The sequence below is a fragment of the Plutella xylostella genome, chromosome 11, assembly GCF_932276165.1.
Source record: "Plutella xylostella chromosome 11, ilPluXylo3.1, whole genome shotgun sequence".
NCBI classification, from domain to species: Eukaryota; Metazoa; Arthropoda; class Insecta; order Lepidoptera; family Plutellidae; genus Plutella; species Plutella xylostella.
Genome location: NC_063991.1, coordinates 3476194 through 3498503, shown reverse-complemented (window position 1 = coordinate 3498503; position 22310 = coordinate 3476194). Strand labels below are relative to the sequence as shown.

The 22310-nt window shown below is 39.2% G+C and overlaps 2 protein-coding genes across 3 annotated transcripts; one reads left to right on the top strand and one right to left on the bottom strand.

The window, feature by feature from the left end:
* The first annotated feature begins 314 nt into the window (after window positions 1–314).
* On the top strand, window positions 315–8041 carry LOC125489211 (zinc finger protein 43-like). The gene is made up of 4 exons (XM_048624306.1): window positions 315–448; window positions 2125–2276; window positions 5865–7263; window positions 7915–8041. The coding sequence occupies exons 2-4, from the start codon at window positions 2147–2149 to the stop codon at window positions 8039–8041; spliced, it is 1656 nt and encodes a 551-aa protein (XP_048480263.1). The 5' UTR covers window positions 315–448; window positions 2125–2146.
* Window positions 8042–11983: 3942 nt separating this feature from the next.
* LOC125489136 (zinc finger protein OZF-like) lies at window positions 11984–19563 on the bottom strand. Of its 2 annotated transcripts, none has more exons than XM_048623971.1 (3): window positions 19333–19563; window positions 18598–18749; window positions 11984–13957 (listed from the first exon to the last, which is right to left on the bottom strand). In XM_048623971.1, exons 2-3 carry the CDS (start codon window positions 18725–18727, stop codon window positions 12390–12392), a joined length of 1698 nt encoding a protein of 565 aa, XP_048479928.1. In that variant the 5' UTR covers window positions 18728–18749; window positions 19333–19563; the 3' UTR covers window positions 11984–12389. The 2 variants fall into 2 exon arrangements, with proteins under 2 accessions (XP_048479928.1, XP_048479927.1); XM_048623970.1 differs by having other exon boundaries at window positions 19375–19560.
* Between the last annotated feature and the right edge of the window lie 2747 nt (window positions 19564–22310).

Genomic DNA, 22310 nt, shown 5'->3' with positions numbered 1-22310 from the left:
GTCCTTTTAAGCCACTGTGAAATAGAAACATTAAACCACAGAGTACTTTCAAAGAAAATGTCAATGTTCAATGTCAATGACATGACAGCTAGGCTTGCATCACGTCTCCATCAACTAGTGTTATTTTCTCTATGGCTTGCATTTGGGTCATTTTGGGTATTTGGATGTGTTTTGGTCAAAAACCGAAAAATATTCTTAACTATTAGCACCCTCAAAGCTAATAAATGCTAATTTTACCGATAGTCTGGTGAATAAAGTGTTTCGCACTGCATTGGGTAAGAATAGTTTTATAAAACCTTCGTACTTCTGGTGTTGAGGTTAGCTTTTCCTTCATTTGTTTGCTAAGTCTATGCTACACACAAGAGTGAATATGTGGCTGAATATAGAGTTATCGGTGACTGTTGGCTCAGTGGAAGTGAGAGAGCCTGCAGAGGTCTTTAATTAGCTGGTGGTGAGGGCCTTCCTCAACAAATGCTATACGAGCGTTTGTTTGTGGCCTCTTTTTAAAAACTATGAGTAGGTTCTTATCTTTTTAGCTCTAGAATCTAGATCTACTGGTACTTCAACTTCTTCTGAGACAAAATGTAAACAATCTCGATGTGTCTCTTTAATACGGCTGTACCATTTAAAAGCTAGCCTAGTAAGTGCCATGTTTGAAAAAAAACCTACTAAGTCCACACTGTCAAAAAAAATGGCAGAAAAACCATTTCAAAACCTATTAAGAGTAGAGTATAGCACTTGCTCGTCCATACAAAAAGAGAAAACGTTTTACTACCCCTAAATATTATCCAATCTCCATGATGTTTTTGTATGTTCTTGACACAATGAATAACTATGTTTATAGCTTTTTCTTTTTTCGAAATTTTTTATAGATTCAAACTTATATGCACCTCAAATAACGTAATTTTTGTGTGTTGAATGAAGCTGTTTGTTGAACAATAACAATATTTTTTTTATGCTGAAGTGATTGACACCAAAAACTAAGAGATTGGTTAATATTTAGTTAGTGTAAAACGTTTTCTTCCGAAACCAGAATTTCATAAAAAAAAGTACCGATTGTCAGTCGCGAGCTGCAGTGCATCTCTATCGCACCTGTGCCTGGGGCATGAGAGTGATAACAAATATTTTCCTAAATACCTATTTCGATAGAATCGAGAAGGTATACTCTCCTCTTAAGAGCCACCAACCACTTTAATCTTTACTTTAATCACTATGTTTTAAAATGGTCAATGGCTCATACTAGGTTTTAAAATGTTCAGCAATTGTCAATTTTCGAGGTTTAATTTTAGTAAGGCACAAACATTATTCATTATTATAAATTTAGATGAAACAAAAACATAAAAATATGTGGTTATTTGAGCTATTAATTATAGTACAGTTATATAAAAGTGCTGCAAAATTGGAATTATTTTATATGTGAAGGATCCCAAACATATAAAAAATTCAGCGACACAGCAATAATTGTAATTTCAATGTAAAATTACACAAAAATGGCCCTTACTAGGTTATTAAATGGTCAGCCAGGGCGGTTCTATGGTCAGAAAACCATTTAAAACCAAGTTTGTGTTTTCTTTTGTGCATTACAGCAACAATATTAGTCATATTTAAATGAAATAGTATTGTAACTATGTCAAGCCAAGTTTCTGCCGCTTCTTTTAAGCTTACATTCGTTGAGATGTGATCATAGTTTTACTAGGGCATTGAAATGAAGGGACAAAAACATTTTATGGCTCTCCTGAACATTTTGTCTCATGGTTCTTACTATGTTTTAAAATGGTACAGCCGAATGGTTTTTTTTCAAAAAGTATAAAATTAAAGAAAAATTTTATCCATAATGTTATTAATTAAGTAGGTAATTATGGTTCTTATTAGTTCTCTATCACATTTTTAACATCACGATTTTTCGTTTCAATACCCGACCAAACATCATCTTGAAAACAAGTGTGAGCTGCCCCCCCCTATCTGAAATCCTGGGTACGCCCTTGGTCATATGCAGTAGCATCCTACATCCTCACACTTTTGTATGAGTGGTTGGTTCTGCTTCCAGTCAACTTGATGTCATTTGTATATGAAGTAAGTACAAAATAAATGCAAATTTGAGTATAATTATGTCTCTTGTTTTAGTTGTACAAAACCACACTATAAGATGGAGGATGGCATGGACATAGAGGAACATGATCTGTTGAACAACCCTACTGTGAGGAGCGTGTTTCCAGATCTTGCCGTTCTCAAACAAGAAATTATTGATTTTGATACAAGTGAAGGTGTAGCACCAGGTTTGTAATTTGAATGCTCTGTTAAATTATACAACTCTGTGCAAAAAGTATAGGGAAAAGATCAATAAAACACAAAATCTTTGTTATTCATCCTATTTTATCAACCTCAAAGTATGCTCCTTCAGAAACGATACACATATGCCAACTAGGGCATGCAATACCGCAATACCGGTATTGCGTAATACGGGGAACCCGGACAAAATCCACGCTTTTTTCAATACCGGTATTGAAAGTTAATACCGGTATTGAAGTTATACCGGAATTGGACATTTTTGAGGCTATAAATCAAGCGATTAAGATATAGTTAGCCTTGTGCTCCTATATACTATGAAAGTGCACTTGTTTTCAACCGTTACATGCGGTTTTTGGCCTTTGGAAACCTACTTGTTGTCCATGCGTTCTAAAATTTTAACTCTAATACTCAATTCTCGTAAAAAAATATTACATAATACAGAATTTGATGGCTTTTTCTTGTTGTATTTTGCCCTTTACGACCTTTAAACAAAATATATGCCATTTATAACAAGGAAGTCTAATACCGGGATCCTGCATACCATGATGATGATGATGATGGGATGATGCAATACCTACTGGTAATATTTTCAATACCGGTATTGAGTTCGGGTACTAGAACTCAATACCGGTATTGAAAATATTACCGGTATTGCATACCCTAATGCTAACAAATAATCTAATCGTCAAAACATTTTTTTAACAATGTTTCCGGGATGAGTTTAGTAACTACTTACAGCGAATCAGCTTATAAAAAAATGATTTGATGATTGGATAATTCTTTGGATTATTTGTATCGTTTCTAAAGGAACATACTTCATGTTTTTTAGGTAGGCCTAGACCTAACACCCCACGCAGTTTGTCGTACTTACTACTTACTGGATACAATGAAGGAGCTAGTGATTCAACCAAAAAGGAGATTCAACCAGATGCCTGCGACATATCTATCTATGTATTTGTGTAAATGTATCAGCTGTCCGATAGCCATATTACAGGCTCTGTCTAGTTTGGGGTCCGATGGCTGTTTGTGAGATGTCCCCACATATTATCCTTACTACTCGTAATATCCTTACTAATATTATAAATGCGAAAGTAACTGTCTGTCTGTCTGTTACTCTTTCACGCCAAAACTACTGAACGGATTTGAATCAAATTTGGTATACATACGGTCTAGACCCTAAGAAAAAACATAGGCTACTTTTTATCCCGGAATTCCCACGGGAAAACTATTTGGGGCGAAGCGAAGCGCGTGGGAAGAACTAGTTAAGTATAAATTATTATCTTCCATCATCATTCATGCATTCATTATTACTTTTCTTAAAAAAAACATTTATAGACTTTGTCATTAATACTACTGTCAAATAAACCCTACCCACGCCTGGCAAAATTTATTAAGTATTTATTTATTATACAGATACATTGTAATATATCAGGTATACAAAAACCCAAATCGTTACTATAATTTGATATTTATTAATGTATTACTAGCTGACCCGGCGAACTTTATACCGCATCTTACCCTATCCTACCCTACCCTACACTACCCTACACTACCCTACACTAGCCTACACTACACTACCCTACACTACCCTACACTACCCTACACTACCCTACACTACCCTACACTACCCTACACTAGCCTACACTACACTACCCTACACTACCCTACACTACCCTACACTACCCTACACTACACTACACTACCCTACACTACCCTACACTACCCTACACTACCCTACACTACCCTACACTACCCTACACTACCCTACACTACCCTACACTACCCTACACTACACTACCTTTCTTACCTTTTAAACCTTCCCTGGACTTCCACAAATATTTCAAGACCAAAATTATCCAAATCGGTTCAGCCGTTCTCGAGTTTTAGCGAGATTAACGAACAGCAATTCATTTTTATTATATAGATTTACTAAAACCATAACTATGCTACTCTTACAGCTAAACCAATACAGTAGTGTAGATAACTTATATTTAAATATGGCACTCACTTTCATACTTATTCGAAATCTCCGCCAAAACGGATAAATCATCACCAAATCATGCATCCCAAAATATTTTCGAAATGAACCTAATTATTTTTTACTGTATACTGTAAAACTATATTGACACCATTAAAATGTATTTCAAACCAAATAAAGTATATCGTCGTTTTAAAGATGTAACCAATATATTCTTTTATCAGTATAATTTTAATAATCCTTTCTAACCAAAAAAAGTAAAAGTAAATATTAAAAATTAAGTTTTTACCAAATAATAAATAGCTATGTGTACCTACGTTCATGCAAATAAATGATTTTGAATTTGAATTTGAATTTGAATTTATCCCAAAACAAAGTCACTTGTTAAATTGCTTTATGAATTAATTAAATCATTAGTATGTGCCTAGTAAAATCTATCCGTTACGGCATCTCGACTCCCATTCGTGTGGCCGAGGGTTTGAATTTTGCCATGTACCAATAAATTCTATAGAAATAAGGAATTGAAATACAATTTATTATAGTTAAGTGCTTGGTGCTTGGGGTTTTCTGATGGATCGTATCAGAAATGAGGTTATCTGTCAGAGGACTAAGGTTATTGACATAGCTGTCAAAATATGCAAGCTGAAATGGCAGTGGGCTGGTCGTATCTGCCGAAGAACCTGAAAGAAAAAAAAAACCTGAAGACTGACGACCTTAGGCGGGTTGTGGTTGGATGAGGAAGGCCGAGGACCGAGTGTTGTGGCGTTCCTTGGGAGAGGCCTATGTCCAGCAGTGGATGATTATTGGCTGATGATCATGATGATAATAGGTAAATGTATGTATATGAGTATGCGGGCGCGGGGGGATGGCGCCGCTCAAATTTGACCTTGTCCAGAAGGGGTGAATTTGCCGCGATGTATTGAGGTCGATGTACTAGACATCAATACATTGAGTCCACAAGCATCGCGCAAATTCAAAAATCATGCCGCACCACTCTTAAAGCCGCAAATGCCTACATATTAAAATTAACAGGTAAATCGATTACCTTTAAGTATACTATATTTTACATTGTTTTTGGGTAGGATAATTTGGTGATATAAAAAAAAATTGAACACTTAGTTTTGGTGTCAATGTTTATTTTAGTATAGCATAATTTGGTGATGATCTATCCGTTTTGGCGACGAAAAAGATTTTCTATTGTAAACTTGCAATTGTTTGGAGGCGTGTTTATTTATTTTGGAACGTAAACGTTTTTTTTGGGGTTTCGATTTTGGAGTTGATTTAATTAATTTGGTTTTAATAAAAAAAATTGGTGCAATGTATTAACGTACAATTATTTTTTTTGGTGATGATTTAAATTGTACCCCTACTTATGCAGCTGACTGTACTTCTAATCCAGTGGCTGACATATCTCTATCTTAACAAAATTGAATGAAACTAACACTAATCTGGCTAACATTTTCACAGCAGTGACAAACCACAGACCGACTCTAGCGTTGTAAACTAAAAAGTAGAATATTTACTCTTTCTTCATTCATATCACACCCTAAACACATTAATTATATCTATCCCAACTAAACTTTATTGTACCTTACAGAATCCTTTATAACGCCGGAAGTACCAAAGAGATATGAAAACGAAAATCAACTACACAATTTAACGGTCTACAGTAGGGATCATCCTACCGAGTGCTCCACTCAAGACCTGGATGTGAAACCTGACCACCTGTGTACTGACATGGATGACACAATAACTGTTAAGGGCAACATTTTGACGGAATTTCATGAAATTGAAACTGAAATCAAGAAGGAATCAGAGAATGTTGTACCAAATGAATTGCCATTTTACAGAAACAGAATTATACTCGGCAAGATACATGTAGACGAGTCTGACGAAGAACGAGAAATTGATGCACCAGGAGACTGTAATAATGTTGTAAACATCAAAACAAACAATGATCAAGATTTGGCAGGCTCAATATACACTGATGTAAATAGAAGCATGAGGATAACTAAACAGTATTATGAAATGGAAAAATGTTTGGGAGCGAAAATTATTCTAACAAACTGTTATACAACTCTATTGAACAACAACTGTTACTGTGCTCAGTGTGCAGTGTTGTTCCCCACCACTGAAGCGTATAGTGAACATTACACGAGCACACACACCGAGACCACTCACTCAACTAATGCCTCGGCTTCTCTTGTGAAAGGAAAACAAATCATATACCTACGTGAGAAAGCATTTGTGTGTGACTCCTGCATGAAAATATTCAGCAGAAAAAGCAGCTTGATAAAGCACATTTCAATTCACACTGGCGAAAAGCCATTCGAGAGTGACATTTGCAAGAAAACATCGAGGCATCGGTCCACAACGAAAAGACACAAGTTACTTCACACTGGGGAAAAGCCCTTCCAGTGTGACATTTGCGCGAAAACATTCAACCTTTTAAGTAGTTTAAAGAGACACAAGTTACTTCACACTGGCGAAAAGCCATTCCAGTGTGACATTTGCACGAAATCATTTAACCAAATATATAATTTGAAGACCCACAAGTTAACTCACACTGGCGAAAAGCCATTCGAGTGTGACATTTGCATGAAAACATTTAAACGAAGAAGTCATTTGAAGAGCCACAGCTTACGACACACTGAAGAAAAACCATTCCATTGTGAAACTTGCAAGAAAACATTCAAATATGTATTGTCTTTAAAACTACACAAATTAACTCATACTGGTGAAAAGCCTTTTAAGTGTGAAAATTGCACGAAAACATTTTACGAAAAAAGTAAATTAAAGAGACACAAGTTACTTCACACTGGGGAAAAGCCCTTCCAGTGTGACATTTGTACGAAAACATTTAGACGAAGAAGTCATTTGAAGCTCCACAAGTTAATTCACACTGGAGAAAAACCATTTGAGTGTGACATTTGCAAGAAAACATTTAAACGAAGATGTTATTTGAAGGGCCACAGCTTACGTCACACTGAAGAAAAGTGTGAAATTTGCACGAAAACATTTAACGAAAAAAGTGAATTAAAGAGACACAAGTTACTTCACACTGGCGATAAGCCATTCCAGTGTGACATTTGCACGAAAACATTTAGACGAAGAAGTCATTTGAAGCGCCACAAGTTAATTCACACTGGAGAAAAACCATTTCAGTGTGAAACTTGCAAGAAAACATTCAAATATGTATCGGTTTTAAAACTACACAAATTAACTCACACTGGTGAAAAGCCATTCCAGTGTGACGATTGCACGAAAACATTTTATCGAAGATGTCATTTGAAGAGCCACAAGTTAATTCACACTGGCGAAAAGTCATTCCAGTGTGACGTTTGCATGAAAACATTTTGGCGTAAAGATAGTCTTAAGAGGCACATCATGTTACTTCACACTGCAACTTCATTCTGAAGAAATGTGTCGGAAAAAATGTTAGATCCGGGAAACATGAGGAAACATAGTACATGACACGGCGTGAAACAGCGGGATGTCAGTGAGTGTCAGTGGGGCGCGCTGCGGGCGAGGGCTCGGCCTCCGCCTGTCCCCTCACTGCAGGCAGCGCCGGCGACGCACAGGCCGCGTTGTCGACACGCTCTCCTACACCCACATACAAGCGACTCCACCTACACTAACCACCTCAGTTGCAATTCTGACATCGGCGCGGACGGTCGCTTTCTAGCGGCGCCGTCTGTAGCCGTCACGTGTGACTCACTACTGAGTGACCCGGCTGCTCAAGGACAGCGTCCTGTTGTACACCGAGATGCCTGAAATCCCGGCTCAATTGGAAGCCTCGGAACAGTAGAAAATGTCATTAATCGCTAGGTTAAAACAACTACATGGTTCTTTATTTTTAATAAATATAATTATGGTATACCTAATACTGATGTTTGTTGTTTTCATATTTGTGGTACCTGTTGCTGTGCTAGTGCCGCGGCGGTACAGAGGGCCTTCGCAAGAGTGCGCCGCGCCGTCCTGTCCTCAGCAACTGTCCTGGCTTCTGTCCAGCTCAGCGCTTGCGCTCGCAGCTCGCCGTCAACTGTACGCCGCCATGTGTGCACCGACGACCGGGACACGGCGTCTGCGGCGGCTACTAGCTACTCATTCAAAGCATGTTTTGACATTACTCATATTAGTTATGTGCATTAAAATAATAGTTATTGGACTGTGTATAATTTTAAGGACTGATTTTAACTGCAATGGAGTATGAGTACCAGGATTTATCGTTTATAGTAACCCCAACAATCAATAAGTACCTACGATAGAGAGTTTATTTTTAGTTAGAGGCCGTCCATTAATCACGTGAGGCTCAAAGGGGGGGTACTGAAAACCTCACGAAACATCACGAGGGGGGAGGGGGGGTTCTCGTTAGACATCACGTGTATTATTTTTTTGTCAAAAATTAGGTATTTCTGAACCGATATTTTGGACGGCGCAAAAATTTTAACGATTTGTAGTATGACCTTTATTTTTTCTAGTCAAAAATTGCCTTTACATAGACTTCCAAAAAAAATACACGTGATCCAGGGGGGGGGGGGAGGGGCGGTTGGTCCCAAACCTCACCAAATATCACCAGGGGGGAGGAAAAAAATGAGAAAAACGACCTCACGTGATTAATGGACGGCCCCTTAGTGTAATATAATGCGATCCATTTTTTGGCGAATTAAGAACAAAGTGCCGTCTTGGCGTCCCCCGCACCTCGGTAACTCAACTGAGGGCCAAGTGTAGGTTTTTCATAACCGATTGAGCTGTGAAAATCGACATTTGTACGGTGCGGAGCTAGTGCAGCGCGTATACCGCTAGGTGGCGACTCTCTCGCGCTACACAAATTCGCGTTTACTCGCCGCTATTCTAACGGAGTAAAAACTCGCACTCCCCATGCGGGTCAGCATGGAGACGGGGAGTTGAGCGCAACGTCTAGTGTATTGTTCCTCTGTGGCAATGTGTCTGACTATGCGGGGCTGCGGGGGACGCGGGGTCCTCACTAACTCTGAACTCCAGATATTATCAAGGTACATAAGTATATACAGTGTAAACTCTATGTAACGTCACTCGATTTAACGACAAACTCTCTAAATCGTCGAAATAAATTGGTTTTGTTTGGTTTAGCTTGTTTTCCATACATTGATACACTCTACATAGCGATTTGAGTAATAATCAGTAGGTACCTTTTTAGTTAAAACAGCGCAGCTGTGTGCTTTTTTGTCGTTTTATTATCCTGCCTGCAATAAACTCGACGGAGGCCATCCCGCATACCGAATTTTCTAAGAAATTCGTTCTTTTGTTTACAAATTGAATGAATGAATGAATATACTTTATTGACAGAAAAAATATGTAAAGTATATAGTGCCACAATCTTATCTGTTCCGGTGGCGACTTCGCTGTGATCGAATCCAGTGATGCCATCGATTAAATTTTGCCTATTTCTGGTTTAAACGACAATGCATTTCTGCTATTACCTATTGTTATAATTAGGTACATTCATAAGTATAGATAAATCAAAATATAGGGTCGATGGTAAATGAAAGAGGATATAATATATCAAACGACATTTGTTGCATGGAAAATGTGTCCACGGCGAACAGAAATAAAATTAGTTCTGATTATGTTCTGATATAGGAGATTAAATCTAGATTACAATGGTATAGGTAATATATGTGGGTCGTGGGAATAACGAAATACGACTTTAAAAAAAACTATTAATTATTATTTTTGAACACTTTATTTAACATTTTTAAAGTAAATAGAAACAAGAGCATACAATTAAAAGAAATTCAGACAGTGTGCAAAGGTTAATTCATCATCATCATCATCACGACCCATCACGTCCCCACTGCTGGGGCACGGGTCTCCTTCCAAAGGCTAATTGCCAAAAAGCAATTTCTTTCAGCCAACTCTTGATAGGTTGGGAAAACAATGACATGTCATAAATCATCATTATTTCGTCTAAAATCGCTGCAGGTGCGAGAAATTCTTCTTGGTATACTGCATAAGATTTAAAGTATCATGTCATGTCCTCACACCTGTAATCAAATAAAAATAAAGATTATATACTTTTCATCACGAGTATCACGACTATTCACGACCCATCCCGTCCCCACTGCTGGGGCATGGGCCTCTCCGCTCTCGGGAAAATATTTAATAAAATTACATGGAGTAAGTATATGGGTAAAATTATTCGTCATATTTGGCAACACTAACCTGTAGCCGCTGCAACTCGTTCTTCCAATTTTTCAAACGGAATTAAAGGCGCCTGAATATGTTATTCTTCCTGCATAAAAGCCAATATATATAGTACTACTTTTCTTGCATCACATTACAGCGCTTTTGGCATTATTTCACCCAGAAAATCACAAAACAAATTAAATAACGTAGCGTCAGCCTCTTCGCAGAAATTGACAACTCAAATAACGCACAGAGTATGAAATGACGTTTGACAATGACGTCTCGTTAGTTGCACATTTTGACCACCGGAACAGATAAGATTGTGGCACTATACACAAGTTGAACAATTAAATAAAGAATTTACATTGTTACCTAAACTAGGCTCATCACCTGTGCTTTAGATAACAAGCTCTTCCTTTATAACTTTATGGTAGGCACTACAAAGAGTATTACAGTGTAGAATGAGTTTATAATATATACATTCATTAGAGAAAGTAATTAAAAACAATAAACAAAAGTACTAATAATACAATGACTTACAGTAAAAAAGTCCACATAAATTAAATTAATAAAGACTTACATTACTAAATAATATTTATCTGTTTATCTATTTTCCAAATCGAAAAATCAAAACAATTTCAACACACCCAAACCATACCAAAAGTGAAAAGATCAACCGCGGAGGGTGGAAGATAAAAATTTTTCCGGTTCGTCATAATCGAGAGAAAATAGCCATTCAATCAAAACAGATTTCGCCTCAAAGGAATTACATTTGTAGATGAAGTGTAGCCTATTTGCTAGGTTGTACAGGAAACCAGCTAAGTAACATTGGAATCTGTGCACAAAAAATGTTTTATAACTACAAGTGGAAAATATATTAGATGAGCGACGTGATGAACAAGGTTTATTGAGGCACAGTGGATTTAAGAAAACGCGTTTGTGAGTTCTAAGAATAGTGTTAAAGATGAACAACTTACGAACAGTTAGGACTCCACAATTTTGATAAAGCTCAGTAGTAGAGTACCGCTTATTCCGAAATGTAGCTACTTTTAAAATTGCTCTTTGAGCACGCTCAAGAGGCAGAAGGTAGGTTTTGAAGGTCCCTCCCCAGGAAGCAATACAATAAATTAGAATAGACTGACACAGTCTATTCTAATTTATTGTATTGCTTGCACGTGTAGACTGATCTTGCTTGACCATAACTTATCGAGTAGGGAGCATGGATTGTCTATAGGTACGTTATCATATTCTTAGTTGCTCACAAACCTTTAAACTGTATACATGGCTAGTAAAAGAAAAACACTGTGTATTGACGAAAAAGTTTTACTGATACGCGCAATAGAACCGGTAGAGAAGATAAGTCATTTTGGCAAACTTTTTGGATTTAGTCGTTCTACCTGTCCACAATATGGAAAAACAAACTCTACATTTAACGGCAACTCTCTATAACGCCAAAAAATGCACAGTCCCTTCAGTGTCGTTATATAGAGTTTACACTGTATATGAATTTATATATTTATAGTCATTACCTTAAAATAAAACAAACACATTATGTATAAGTAAGTATATATTCTAGTGTTTATAGATATTAAACAAAATTAACTCACAGTCTATCACACTACCTATCACTTTCTCCACAAAGCCCAAGGTTAACTGGAAGATAATGCTTTTAGAATTAAGTTCGCCTACGCACAAATGTAAGTTTGTGCAATAAATTATTTAAATGATAACATAAAAATAATAAACTAAAAAAATATAATTAAATAATCCAGCACGAGTTGTACCTACCTGGCTCAATCGTACCCACAATGCGATAGCAAGAGAGAGCCTTTGAGCCAAGCCACCAAGCTTTTAATTACCTACCAATCATAATTATTGAAATTTCAATTGTTCTTATGTAATAGGCCTGTTTTCTCAACTTAAAATCATAATCGGTTATGTAAAGAAGAAAATTTTAGTGTTTGAGACTTTTGTGATGCTTCAGAGAATCCGAGTATCGGTATCTTCTATGACAGACATCACATTCGTAAGGCTTTTTGCCAGTGTGAACGCTCATGTGGCGAATCAAATGACTCCTTGAACCATACTTTTTTTTGCAAACGTCACACTGGAAGGGCTTTTCCCCAGTGTGTACTAACTTGTGCCTCTTCAAATTTCTTATTACGTGAAATGTGTTCTTGCAAATGTCACACTGGAATGGCCTTTCGCCAGTGTGAACTAACTTGTGGGTCTTCAAATGACATCTTCGGTAGAATGATTTAGTGCAAATGTCACACTGGAATGGCTTTTCGCCAGTGTGAGTTAACTTAATATGGCTCTTCAAATGACATCTTTGGCTAAATTTTTTAGTGCAAATGTCACACTGGAATGGCTTTTCACCAGTGTGAGTTAACTTGTGTTGTTTTAAAGACAATATATATCTGAATGTTTTCTTGCAAGTTTCACACTCAAATGGTTTTTCTCCTGTGTGAATTAAATTGTGGCTCTTCAAATGACATCTTAGGTAAAATGTTTTCGTGCAAATGTCACACTGGAATGGCTTTTCGCCAGTGTGAATTAACTTGTGCCTTTTTATAGCACTTCTGTGATTGAAGGATTTCTTGCAAATGTCACACTGAAAGGGCTTTTCCCCAGCGTGAATTAATTTGTGTTGTTGTAAAGCCGATATATATCTGAATGTTTTCTTGCAAGTTTCACACTGAAATGGTTTTTCTCCAGTGTGAATTAACTTGTGGCTCTTCAAATGACTTCTTCGGTAGAATGATTTCGTGCAAATGTCACACTCGAATGGCTTGTCGCCAGTGTGAATTAACATGTGCTGTATCAAGCTACTTCTATTGCTGAATGTTTTCTCGCAGGTGTCACAAACAAATGCCTGCTCACGTGGGTACATTATTTTTTTACGTATTACTAGAGAAGCCGAGGCTTTGGTTGAGTTAGTGGTCTCGGTGTGTGTGCTCGTGTAATGTTCACTATACGCTTCAGTGGTGGGGAACAACACTGCACACTGAGCACAGTAACAGTTATGGTTCAATAGAGTTGTATAACAGTTAGTTAGAATAATTTTCGCTTGCATACATTTTTCCATTTCATAATACTGTTTAGTTATCCTCATGCTTCTATTTTCATCAGTGTATATTGACACTGCCAAATCTTGATCATTGTTTGTTTTGTTGTTTACAACATTATTACAGTCAGCTGGTGCATAAATTTCTCGTTCTTCGTCAGACTCATCTACTTGTATCTTGCCGAGTATAATTCTGTTCCTGTAATATAGCAATTCATTTGCTACAACATTCTCTGATTCCTTCTTGATTTCAGTTTCAACTTCATCAAATTCTGTCAAACTGTTGCCCTTGACAGTTATTGTGTCATCCATGTCAGTACACAGGTGGTCAGGTTTCACATCCAGGTCTTGAGTGGAGCACTCGGTAGGATGATCCCCATTGTAGACCGTTAAATTGTGTAGTTGATTTTTGTTTTCATTTATCTTTGATACTTCCGGCGACGTTGTAAATGTTTCTGTAAGGTACAATAATGTTTAATTGGGATAGATATAAATGTGCTTAGGGTGTGACATGAATGAAGAAAGGATAAACATTCTTCTTGTTATTGGTATTGAGCAAAGCTAAAGTCGGTCTGTGTGAAAATATTAGCCAGATTACGGTTAGTGTGACTTTTAATGCAATTTTGTTCTCAGATGAATGTATGCAGGGGAATGTTTGAGAGAAGTATGAAAGTGTGTGCCATATTTAAATATAAGTTATTTACACTACTGTATTGGTTTAGCTGTAAGAGTAGCATAGTTATGGTTTTAATAGATCTATATAATAAAAATGAATTGCTGTTCGTTAGTCTCGCTAAAACTCGAGAACGGCTGAACCGATTTGGCTAATTTTGGTCTTGAAATATTTGTCGAAGTCCAGGGAAGGTTTAAAAGGTAAGAAAGGTAGGGTAGGGTGGGGTAGGGTGGTGTAGGGTGGTGTAGGGTGGTGTAGGGTGGTGTAGGGTGGTGTAGGGTGGTGTAGGGTGGTGTAGGGTGGTGTAGGTTAGTGTAGGGTAGTGAAGGGTAGTGTAGGGTAGTGTAGGGTAGTGTAGGGTAGTGTAGGGTAGTGTAGGGTATTGTAGGGTAGTGTAGGGTAGTGTAGGTTAGTGTAGGGTAGTGTAGGGTTTGTCTCCGCAGTCGACGCCAGTACACCCGAGCACGGAGAAGACGCCAGGCAACGGAGGCCGAAAAGAGTACCGCCTATGACGCCTATCGGGAGGCCAAAAACGCGCTTCGTTTCGCGATTGCAGACGCGAACGCTCGGTCCTGGAAGGAGCTCCTGGAGGGTCTCAACAGGGATCCATGGGGCCGACCGTACAAATCAGTACTGCGCAGGCTGCGTCCGTGGGTCCCTCCGTTGACCGAAACCCTGGAACCCGCTCTGGTAGAGACGGTGGTCAGCACACTGTTTCCCAGGGGCCAGGAAGGTCAACAAGACCCTCTCCCGTTAGACCCGACCGCGTGGTCTGACGAGTTAGGAGTGAAGGATCCGGAGCTGGAACGAGCAGTCAGGCGTCTCGGAGCGCGGAACACCGCTCCCGGCCCCGATGGCATACCAGGACGTGTGTGGGTGCTGGCGCTCAGGGCTGGTTTATTCAGACAGTTCATCTGTCTGCTGAACCACTGCCTGAGTGACGGCGAGTTCCCCACCGACTGGAAGGAGGCCACGCTGGTGCTCCTGAAGAAAGAAGGCAGGCCCGCAGACTCTCCCTCTGCGTACCGACCCATCTGTCTGCTGGACGAGGCTGGCAAGCTCTTTGAGCGAGTCATCGCCGATCGCATCCAGGCACACCTGAGACGGGATGGTCCCGACCTTTCTGATAGTCAGTACGGCTTCCGGATTGCGCGATCGACAGTGGATGCGATACTTCGTGTTCGCTCACTGTCGGAGCAGGCTGTGAACCAAGGGGGAGTTGCGCTGGCTATTAGCCTAGACATAGTTAATGCGTTCAACTCCATCCCTTGGGGAACCATTAGGGAGGCTCTTGTGTACCACCAATTGCCTTCCTACCTGCAGCGAATAGTCGGGTCATACCTGTCGAACAGGTATATCAAGTACCCGGGCAGAGAGGGTATGTTTTCGCGGAGGGATGTCAGTTGCGGAGTTCCACAGGGGTCGGTGTTGGGCCCTCTTCTGTGGAACTTGGCATACGATGCGGTCCTGCGAGTTGAGCTCCCAGATGGTGTTAGCACAGTGTGTTACGCCGACGACACACTGGTAGTTGCTAACGGGGCCTCCTTCGAGGAGGCTATACCAAGGGCGGAAGATGCTGTGGCCAGAGTGATTGACAAGATCCACCAGCTGGGTCTCAAAACAGCGCCCCACAAGACCGAGGCGTTGTGGTTCCACAAACTGCCTAGGAGCAGGGAACCACCTGACCTAGCTAGCGGTGCAAGTTGGTGATGCTCGTATCGCCATAGGACGGCATATGCGCTACCTCGGCCTAGTCCTGGATAGTCGCTGGTCATTCGAGGAACACTTCAAAAGGTTAGCCCCCCGGATACAAAAAGTAGCTGGTGCTTTGCACGGGCTGCTTCCGAATCTGGGGGGTCCTCGCGAAGGAGTCCGCCGCCTCTATACGGGAGTCGTGCGATCCATGGCCCTCTACGGAGCACCTGTCTGGTCGAAGAGACTGACGGGTGTCCGACGCAACCGAGCACTGCTCAACAGCGTCCAACGTAAGATGGCCATCCGCGTTGTTCGCGGATATCGCACGATATCGTACGATGCGGCGACTTTGTTGTGTCGCTTTCCGCCACTCGACATCTTGGCGGAAATGGACGCTCGAGTGTACCAGCGACTACACAATGTGGAAGTTGCCGATGCGGAGCCGGCATCAGCCGTCCGGCGATACGAGCACCAGGTCGCTCTGGAGCACTGGCGGGAGCGGTTGGAGGAGCCGAGAAGTTGTCGGCAGCGAGCTGTCGCAGCCGTACTTCCGTGCTTCGACGCATGGATGCAACGACCGGGCAACCTCACGTGTCGTCTGACGCAGGTGCTGACCGGGCACGGTTGCTTCGGTGAGTACCTGCACCGGATAGGGCGTGAGGTTGCACCGTCGTGTCACCACTGTGAAGGCAGCCTGGACTCCGCGCAGCACACACTTGCAGTGTGCCCAGCGTGGGAGTCCGAAAGGCAGATCCTGGCTAACAGGATCGGGCCGGATCTGTCACTGCCCTCAGTGGTGGCAGCCATGACTCGAGGCAAGGAGTGTTGGAAGGCCGTGGTCTCGTTCTGTGAGACCGTCATGGTCCAGAAAGAGGCCGCAGAGCGAGATCGGGAGAGGGCCGATCCAGCTCGGAGGCGACGGCGAAGGGCTCAGGCCAGGTGAGCCCGTCGCGTCCCTGTAGCCCGGGAGTAAGAATAAGGCTACGGTATCTCCTGCCCGTCGTAGAAGGCGACCAAAAGGAGGTTAGGGGCTGTGGGCGGTGAGGACGCGGGTCCGAGCCGCCGCATAATAGCGGCCCCGGGAAGAGCGGCTGCGCATGTGGCCATGTACAGCCGCGCAGGCTGCGAAGGAGTGGGGAGACCTTGAGTCTCCCGGAGAAGAGCTGCGGCGCAGTGCGAGGTGACTCCGGTGCGTTCCCCTGGAGATCCCGGAGCACCTACCTGCACTGATGGTGGCCACCGAGGGGGTTTTAGTGGGTAAAAATCCCACATATCCCGCCTTCCTCCCCCGAGGTCGGTGGGAATCTTTTTGAAGATTTCCCCCTCGTAAAAAAAAAAAAAAAGGGTAGTGTAGGGTAGGGTAGGATAGGGTAAGATGCGGTATAAAGTTCGCCGGGTCAGCTAGTAATAAATTAATAAATATCAAATTATAGTAACGATTTGGGTTTTTGTATACCTGATATATTACAATGTATCTGTATAATAAATAAATACCGGATTATTAGAATTCCGGGATAAAAAGTAGCCTATGTTTTTTCTTATGGTCTAGAGTAGTCTAGACCGTAGGTATACCAAATTTCATTCAAATCCGCTTAGTAGTTTTGGCGTGAAAGAGTAACAGACAGACAGACACAGTTACTTTCGCATTTATAATATTAGTAAGGATATTACGAGTAGTAAGGATAATATGTGGGGACATCTCACAAACAGCCATCAGACCCCAAACTAGGCAGAGCCTGTAATATGGCTATCGGACAGCTGATACATTTACACAAATACATAGATAGATATGTCGCAGGCATCTGGTTGAATCTCCTTTTTGGTTGAATCACTAGATCCTTCATTGTATCCAGTAAGTAGTAAGTACGACAAACTGCGTGGGGTGTTAGGTCTAGGCCTACCTAAAAAACATGAAGTATGTCCCTTTAGAAACGATACAAATAATCCAAAGAATTATCCAATCATCAAATCATTTTTTTATAAGCTGATTCGCTGTAAGTAGTTACTAAACTCATCCCGGAAACATTGTTAAAAAAATGTTTTGACGATTAGATTATTTGTTACCATTGCTATTGTATTGAGTTCTAGTACCCGAACTTAATACCGGTATTAAAAATATTACCAGTATTGCATCATCCCATCATCATCATCATGGTATGCAGGATCCCGGTATTAATACCGGTATTAGACTTCCTTGTTATAAATGGCATATATTTTGTTTAAAGGTCGTAAAGGGCAAAATACAACAAGAAAAAGCCATCAAATTCTGTATTATGTAATATTTTTTTTACGAGAATTGAGTATTAGAGTTAAAATTTTAGAACGCATGGACAACAAGTAGGTTTCCAAAGGCCAAAAACCGCATGTAATGGTTGAAAACAAGTGCACTTTCATAGTATATAGGAGCACAAGGCTAACTATATCTTAATCGCTTGATTAATAGCCTCAAAAATGTCCAATTCCGGTATAACTTCAATACCGGTATTAACTTTCAATACCGGTATTGAAAAAAGCGTGGATTTTGTCCGGGTTCCCCGTATTACACAATACCGGTATTGCGGTATTGCATGGCCTAGTTGGCATATGTGTATCGTTTCTGAAGGAGCATACTTTGAGGTTGATAAAATAGGATGAATAACAAAGATTTTGTGTTTTATTGATCTTTTCCCTATACTTTTTGCACAGAGTTGTATAATATAACCTTAACAGAGCATTCAAATTACAAACCTGGTGCTACACCTTCACTTGTATCAAAATCAATAATTTCTTGTTTGAGAACGGCAAGATCTGGAAACACGCTCCTCACAGTAGGGTTGTTCAACAGATCATGTTCCTCTATGTCCATGCCATCCTCCATCTTATAGTGTGGTTTTGTACAACTAAAACAAGAGCCATAATTATACTCAAATTTGCATTTATTTTGTACTTACTTCATATACAAATGACATCAAGTTGACTGGAAGCAGAACCAGCCACTCATACAAAAGTGTGAGGATGTAGGATGCTACTGCATATGACAGTAACTACATTAAAAATTATTTTAGTAGGTAAGTAGGTATCTACATAAGTAACTAGTCCTTATAATACCTATTATTTATTTCAGATAAAGGTGGAAAATAATGGTTAGTATTTAAAATAAGTTCATACCAGTACCATAAGGCGCAAGAATGGTTAATAGATCAAATAAAAAAAAAATAGACTGTAGACTTTCACTATAAGTACCAGTAGATCTAGAGCTAAAAAGATAAGTACCTACTCATAGTTTTTAAAAAGAGGCCACAAACAAACACTCATTTAGCATTTGTTGAGGAAGGCCCTCACCACCTACCACCTGCTAATTAAAGACCTCTGCAGGCTCTCTCACTTCCACTGAGCCTTCAGCCACCGACAACTCTACATGCTGCCACATATTCACTCTTGTGTGTAGCATAGATTTAGCAAACAAATGGAGGAAAAGCTAACCTCAACACCAGAAGTATGAAGGTTTTATGAAACTTTTATTACCCAATGCAGTGCGAAACACTTTATTCAGCAGACTATCGGTGAAATTAGCATTTATTAGCTTTGAGGGTGCTAATAGTTAAGAATATTTTTCGGTTTTTGACCAAAACACATCCAAATACCCAAAATGACCCCAATGCAAGCCATAGCAGTGTTGCCAGTCCCATTGAACCATTTCGGACGGTATTTTACCTAAAAACGGACGTTTTCTTACAAAAAGGGACGGTTTAAAAAAAAGTTACGATCTGTAAGTGTATCAAATTAATAAGGCTGTTTTATCTTATAAGGCCGATAAAGAGTTATGAGCTGTTGATTTTTTTGATGATAGATCTGTATAAGTACCTACTATAAGTACTGCGGAAGCACTTAGATTTCGAGAAATAATTTTGAGAAATCTTATGAAATATGATTTTCGTCAACTTTAAAGTGGAACACCCACAGAGTAAACAAAACTCGTTTTATTTGCTTTCCGTTCTAGATAATGTTAACCTATTTTGACACTTTTGACAGTCATTTGAATAATTATTTTGGGTTTTGTTTATTAATTGTGTCTGTTTTTTTTCGTGATTTTTTATCTGCGGATCATCGTAGTGGGCAAAATAAAGTAAATGAGCGCGTTCACTAAAATACTCCGAACTTATTGCGTCCTAAAAGGGACGGTGGATGCAAAGGGACGTCGAGGGGACGGTTCAGCGTCAAATAGGACGAAAATCGTCTTACCTTTTAGGACGATGGCAACGCTGAGCCATAGAGAAAATAACACTACGTGAGAGACGTGATGCAAGCCTAGCTGTCATGTCATTGACATTGAACATTGACATTTTGTTTAAAAGTACTCTGTGGTTGAATGTTTCTATTTCACAGTAATGATGAGCGATTATGAATGACAGCAACAATCGAATGGTTTGATACCACTAATGTCAATAATCGAATTTGCAAACCACTAACCACTAATTTTCATAATCGAATGATGAAATGAATTATGAATGATGAATGATGAATACTTTCCTTCGAATGACACTATTTGAATAAGAGTGATTGAATGATTCAATTTGACACTCAAAAATGAACTTTGCGCTTAAGGCATAGAGTATTATTTAAGATGAAAAGACTGATAATCGAATGAACTGATGATTGAATGATTCAATTTGACACTCAAAAATGAACTTTGTGCTTAAGGCATAGAGTATTATTTAAGATGAAAAGACTGATAATCGAATGAACTGATGATTGAATGATTCAATTTGACACTCAAAAATGAACTTTGTGCTTAAGGCATAGAGTATTATTTAAGATGAAAAGACTGATAATCGAATGAACTGATGTTTGAATGATTCAATTTGACACTCAAAAATGAACTTTGTGCTTAAGGCATAGAGTATTATTTAAGATGAAAAGACTGATAATCGAATATAAAGAAGTCATTTGAATAGGGAGGAATGAGACGACACTCTACATTATTGTATTTACTTCTCACTCTTTCATAATCGAATGAATGATGAGGTTATTCGAATCATTTGAATGAAGTCTATAATCGAATTATTCGATTATGGTTAGTAATAATCGCGCATCTTTATTTCACAGTGGCTCAACAGGACAAGTGGACGTTGTTACGCAGTTAAGGACTCAATCCACAACTTGGTCGAGGCGTTTGTTAAAAAAAAAAGAAGTTCATTTTTGGAGAAATAGATGGCGTTGTCTGAGTTCTACCAACTGTCAAACCCTCAGATTTGATTTTGTATAAGCTCACATCCACAGGGGTATAATCGTGACAGTTGTGACATTGCGAAAAAGAGACGCTTAGCTACATTAAGCGTAAGAAAGACACGTTAGGCTGTAAATGTTTTTTGTCCTTTTTGCTGTGGCGCCTGTTTACGTCAGTTCTCTGTGCCAAACAATGAAACAAATGAAAAATCTGTGCCAAACAAAGGCTGACAGTAACAACAAAATATTCTAAATGCTATTTATTTTTGATTTGCTAGTGATTTGTGGGTGTTTATTAAGTTTATTAGACTATTATCATCACTTAACGAGTGTGTGACATGGGTGGGTGGATTTTGTTCGGTTGTATAGAGCATATTGAACAAAAACACGATGGAATGATGGATGAGATATAGGTATTTTCACATGTAAGTAGATACTATCAAGTTTAACAAGCTTACATTCATCATAGTACTATCTATTGGCTCGATTTTAATATAAAACGATACTAATTTTAACCCTAGAGTAGTCGCGCCATTTTTTGTGACGCGAGTGCTCGCGTGGCGGCATTTTGCCGCCCATATTAAAATGTATTTTTTGGACACTTAATAATTACGAAAACTTATAAATGCATATAATTTGAATAAAATGAATCATATGGTACCTATTAGAAAAAGTAATATTTATAGTTTTATATTATAATTGTTCAATATATGAGCTATCGTTCATGCTTTGGGAAAAATTTTGATCTTTTAGGTATAAATTTGTCTTAAGCCACACAAAATCAACAAATCTCAAAATAAAATAAAAAATTAGACGTTATCGTCATCTACAGCATTTATTTTAGCAACACAGTACTGAAACATGAACACAAAGTGTTCGTTGCAAATTAACTTCTTTCATGTATTGCACCCTTTTTTGACCTGCTATTTTTCTTATATGGACATAGTTATAGGCATGTACCCTCTCTTCTTTAGGGTGTTTTTTGTTGGTCCGGTGGTACAAAACGGGAGGTTTGTACCACCGGACCAATAAAAAACACTTATGTACTGTCCATATGTAAGATTCTATTGTTATACGTTGTGTAGTTATAGACAGAGCTATTTTTTCCAGGTAAATTCTTCGTAAAATTAACTTGTTAGTAAATTAACAAAGTTATATCGTAAATCGAATGTAAACTGAAATAGACACATACCTAAATTAATTTACATTATTATTACCAAAAAAGACTGAAAAAC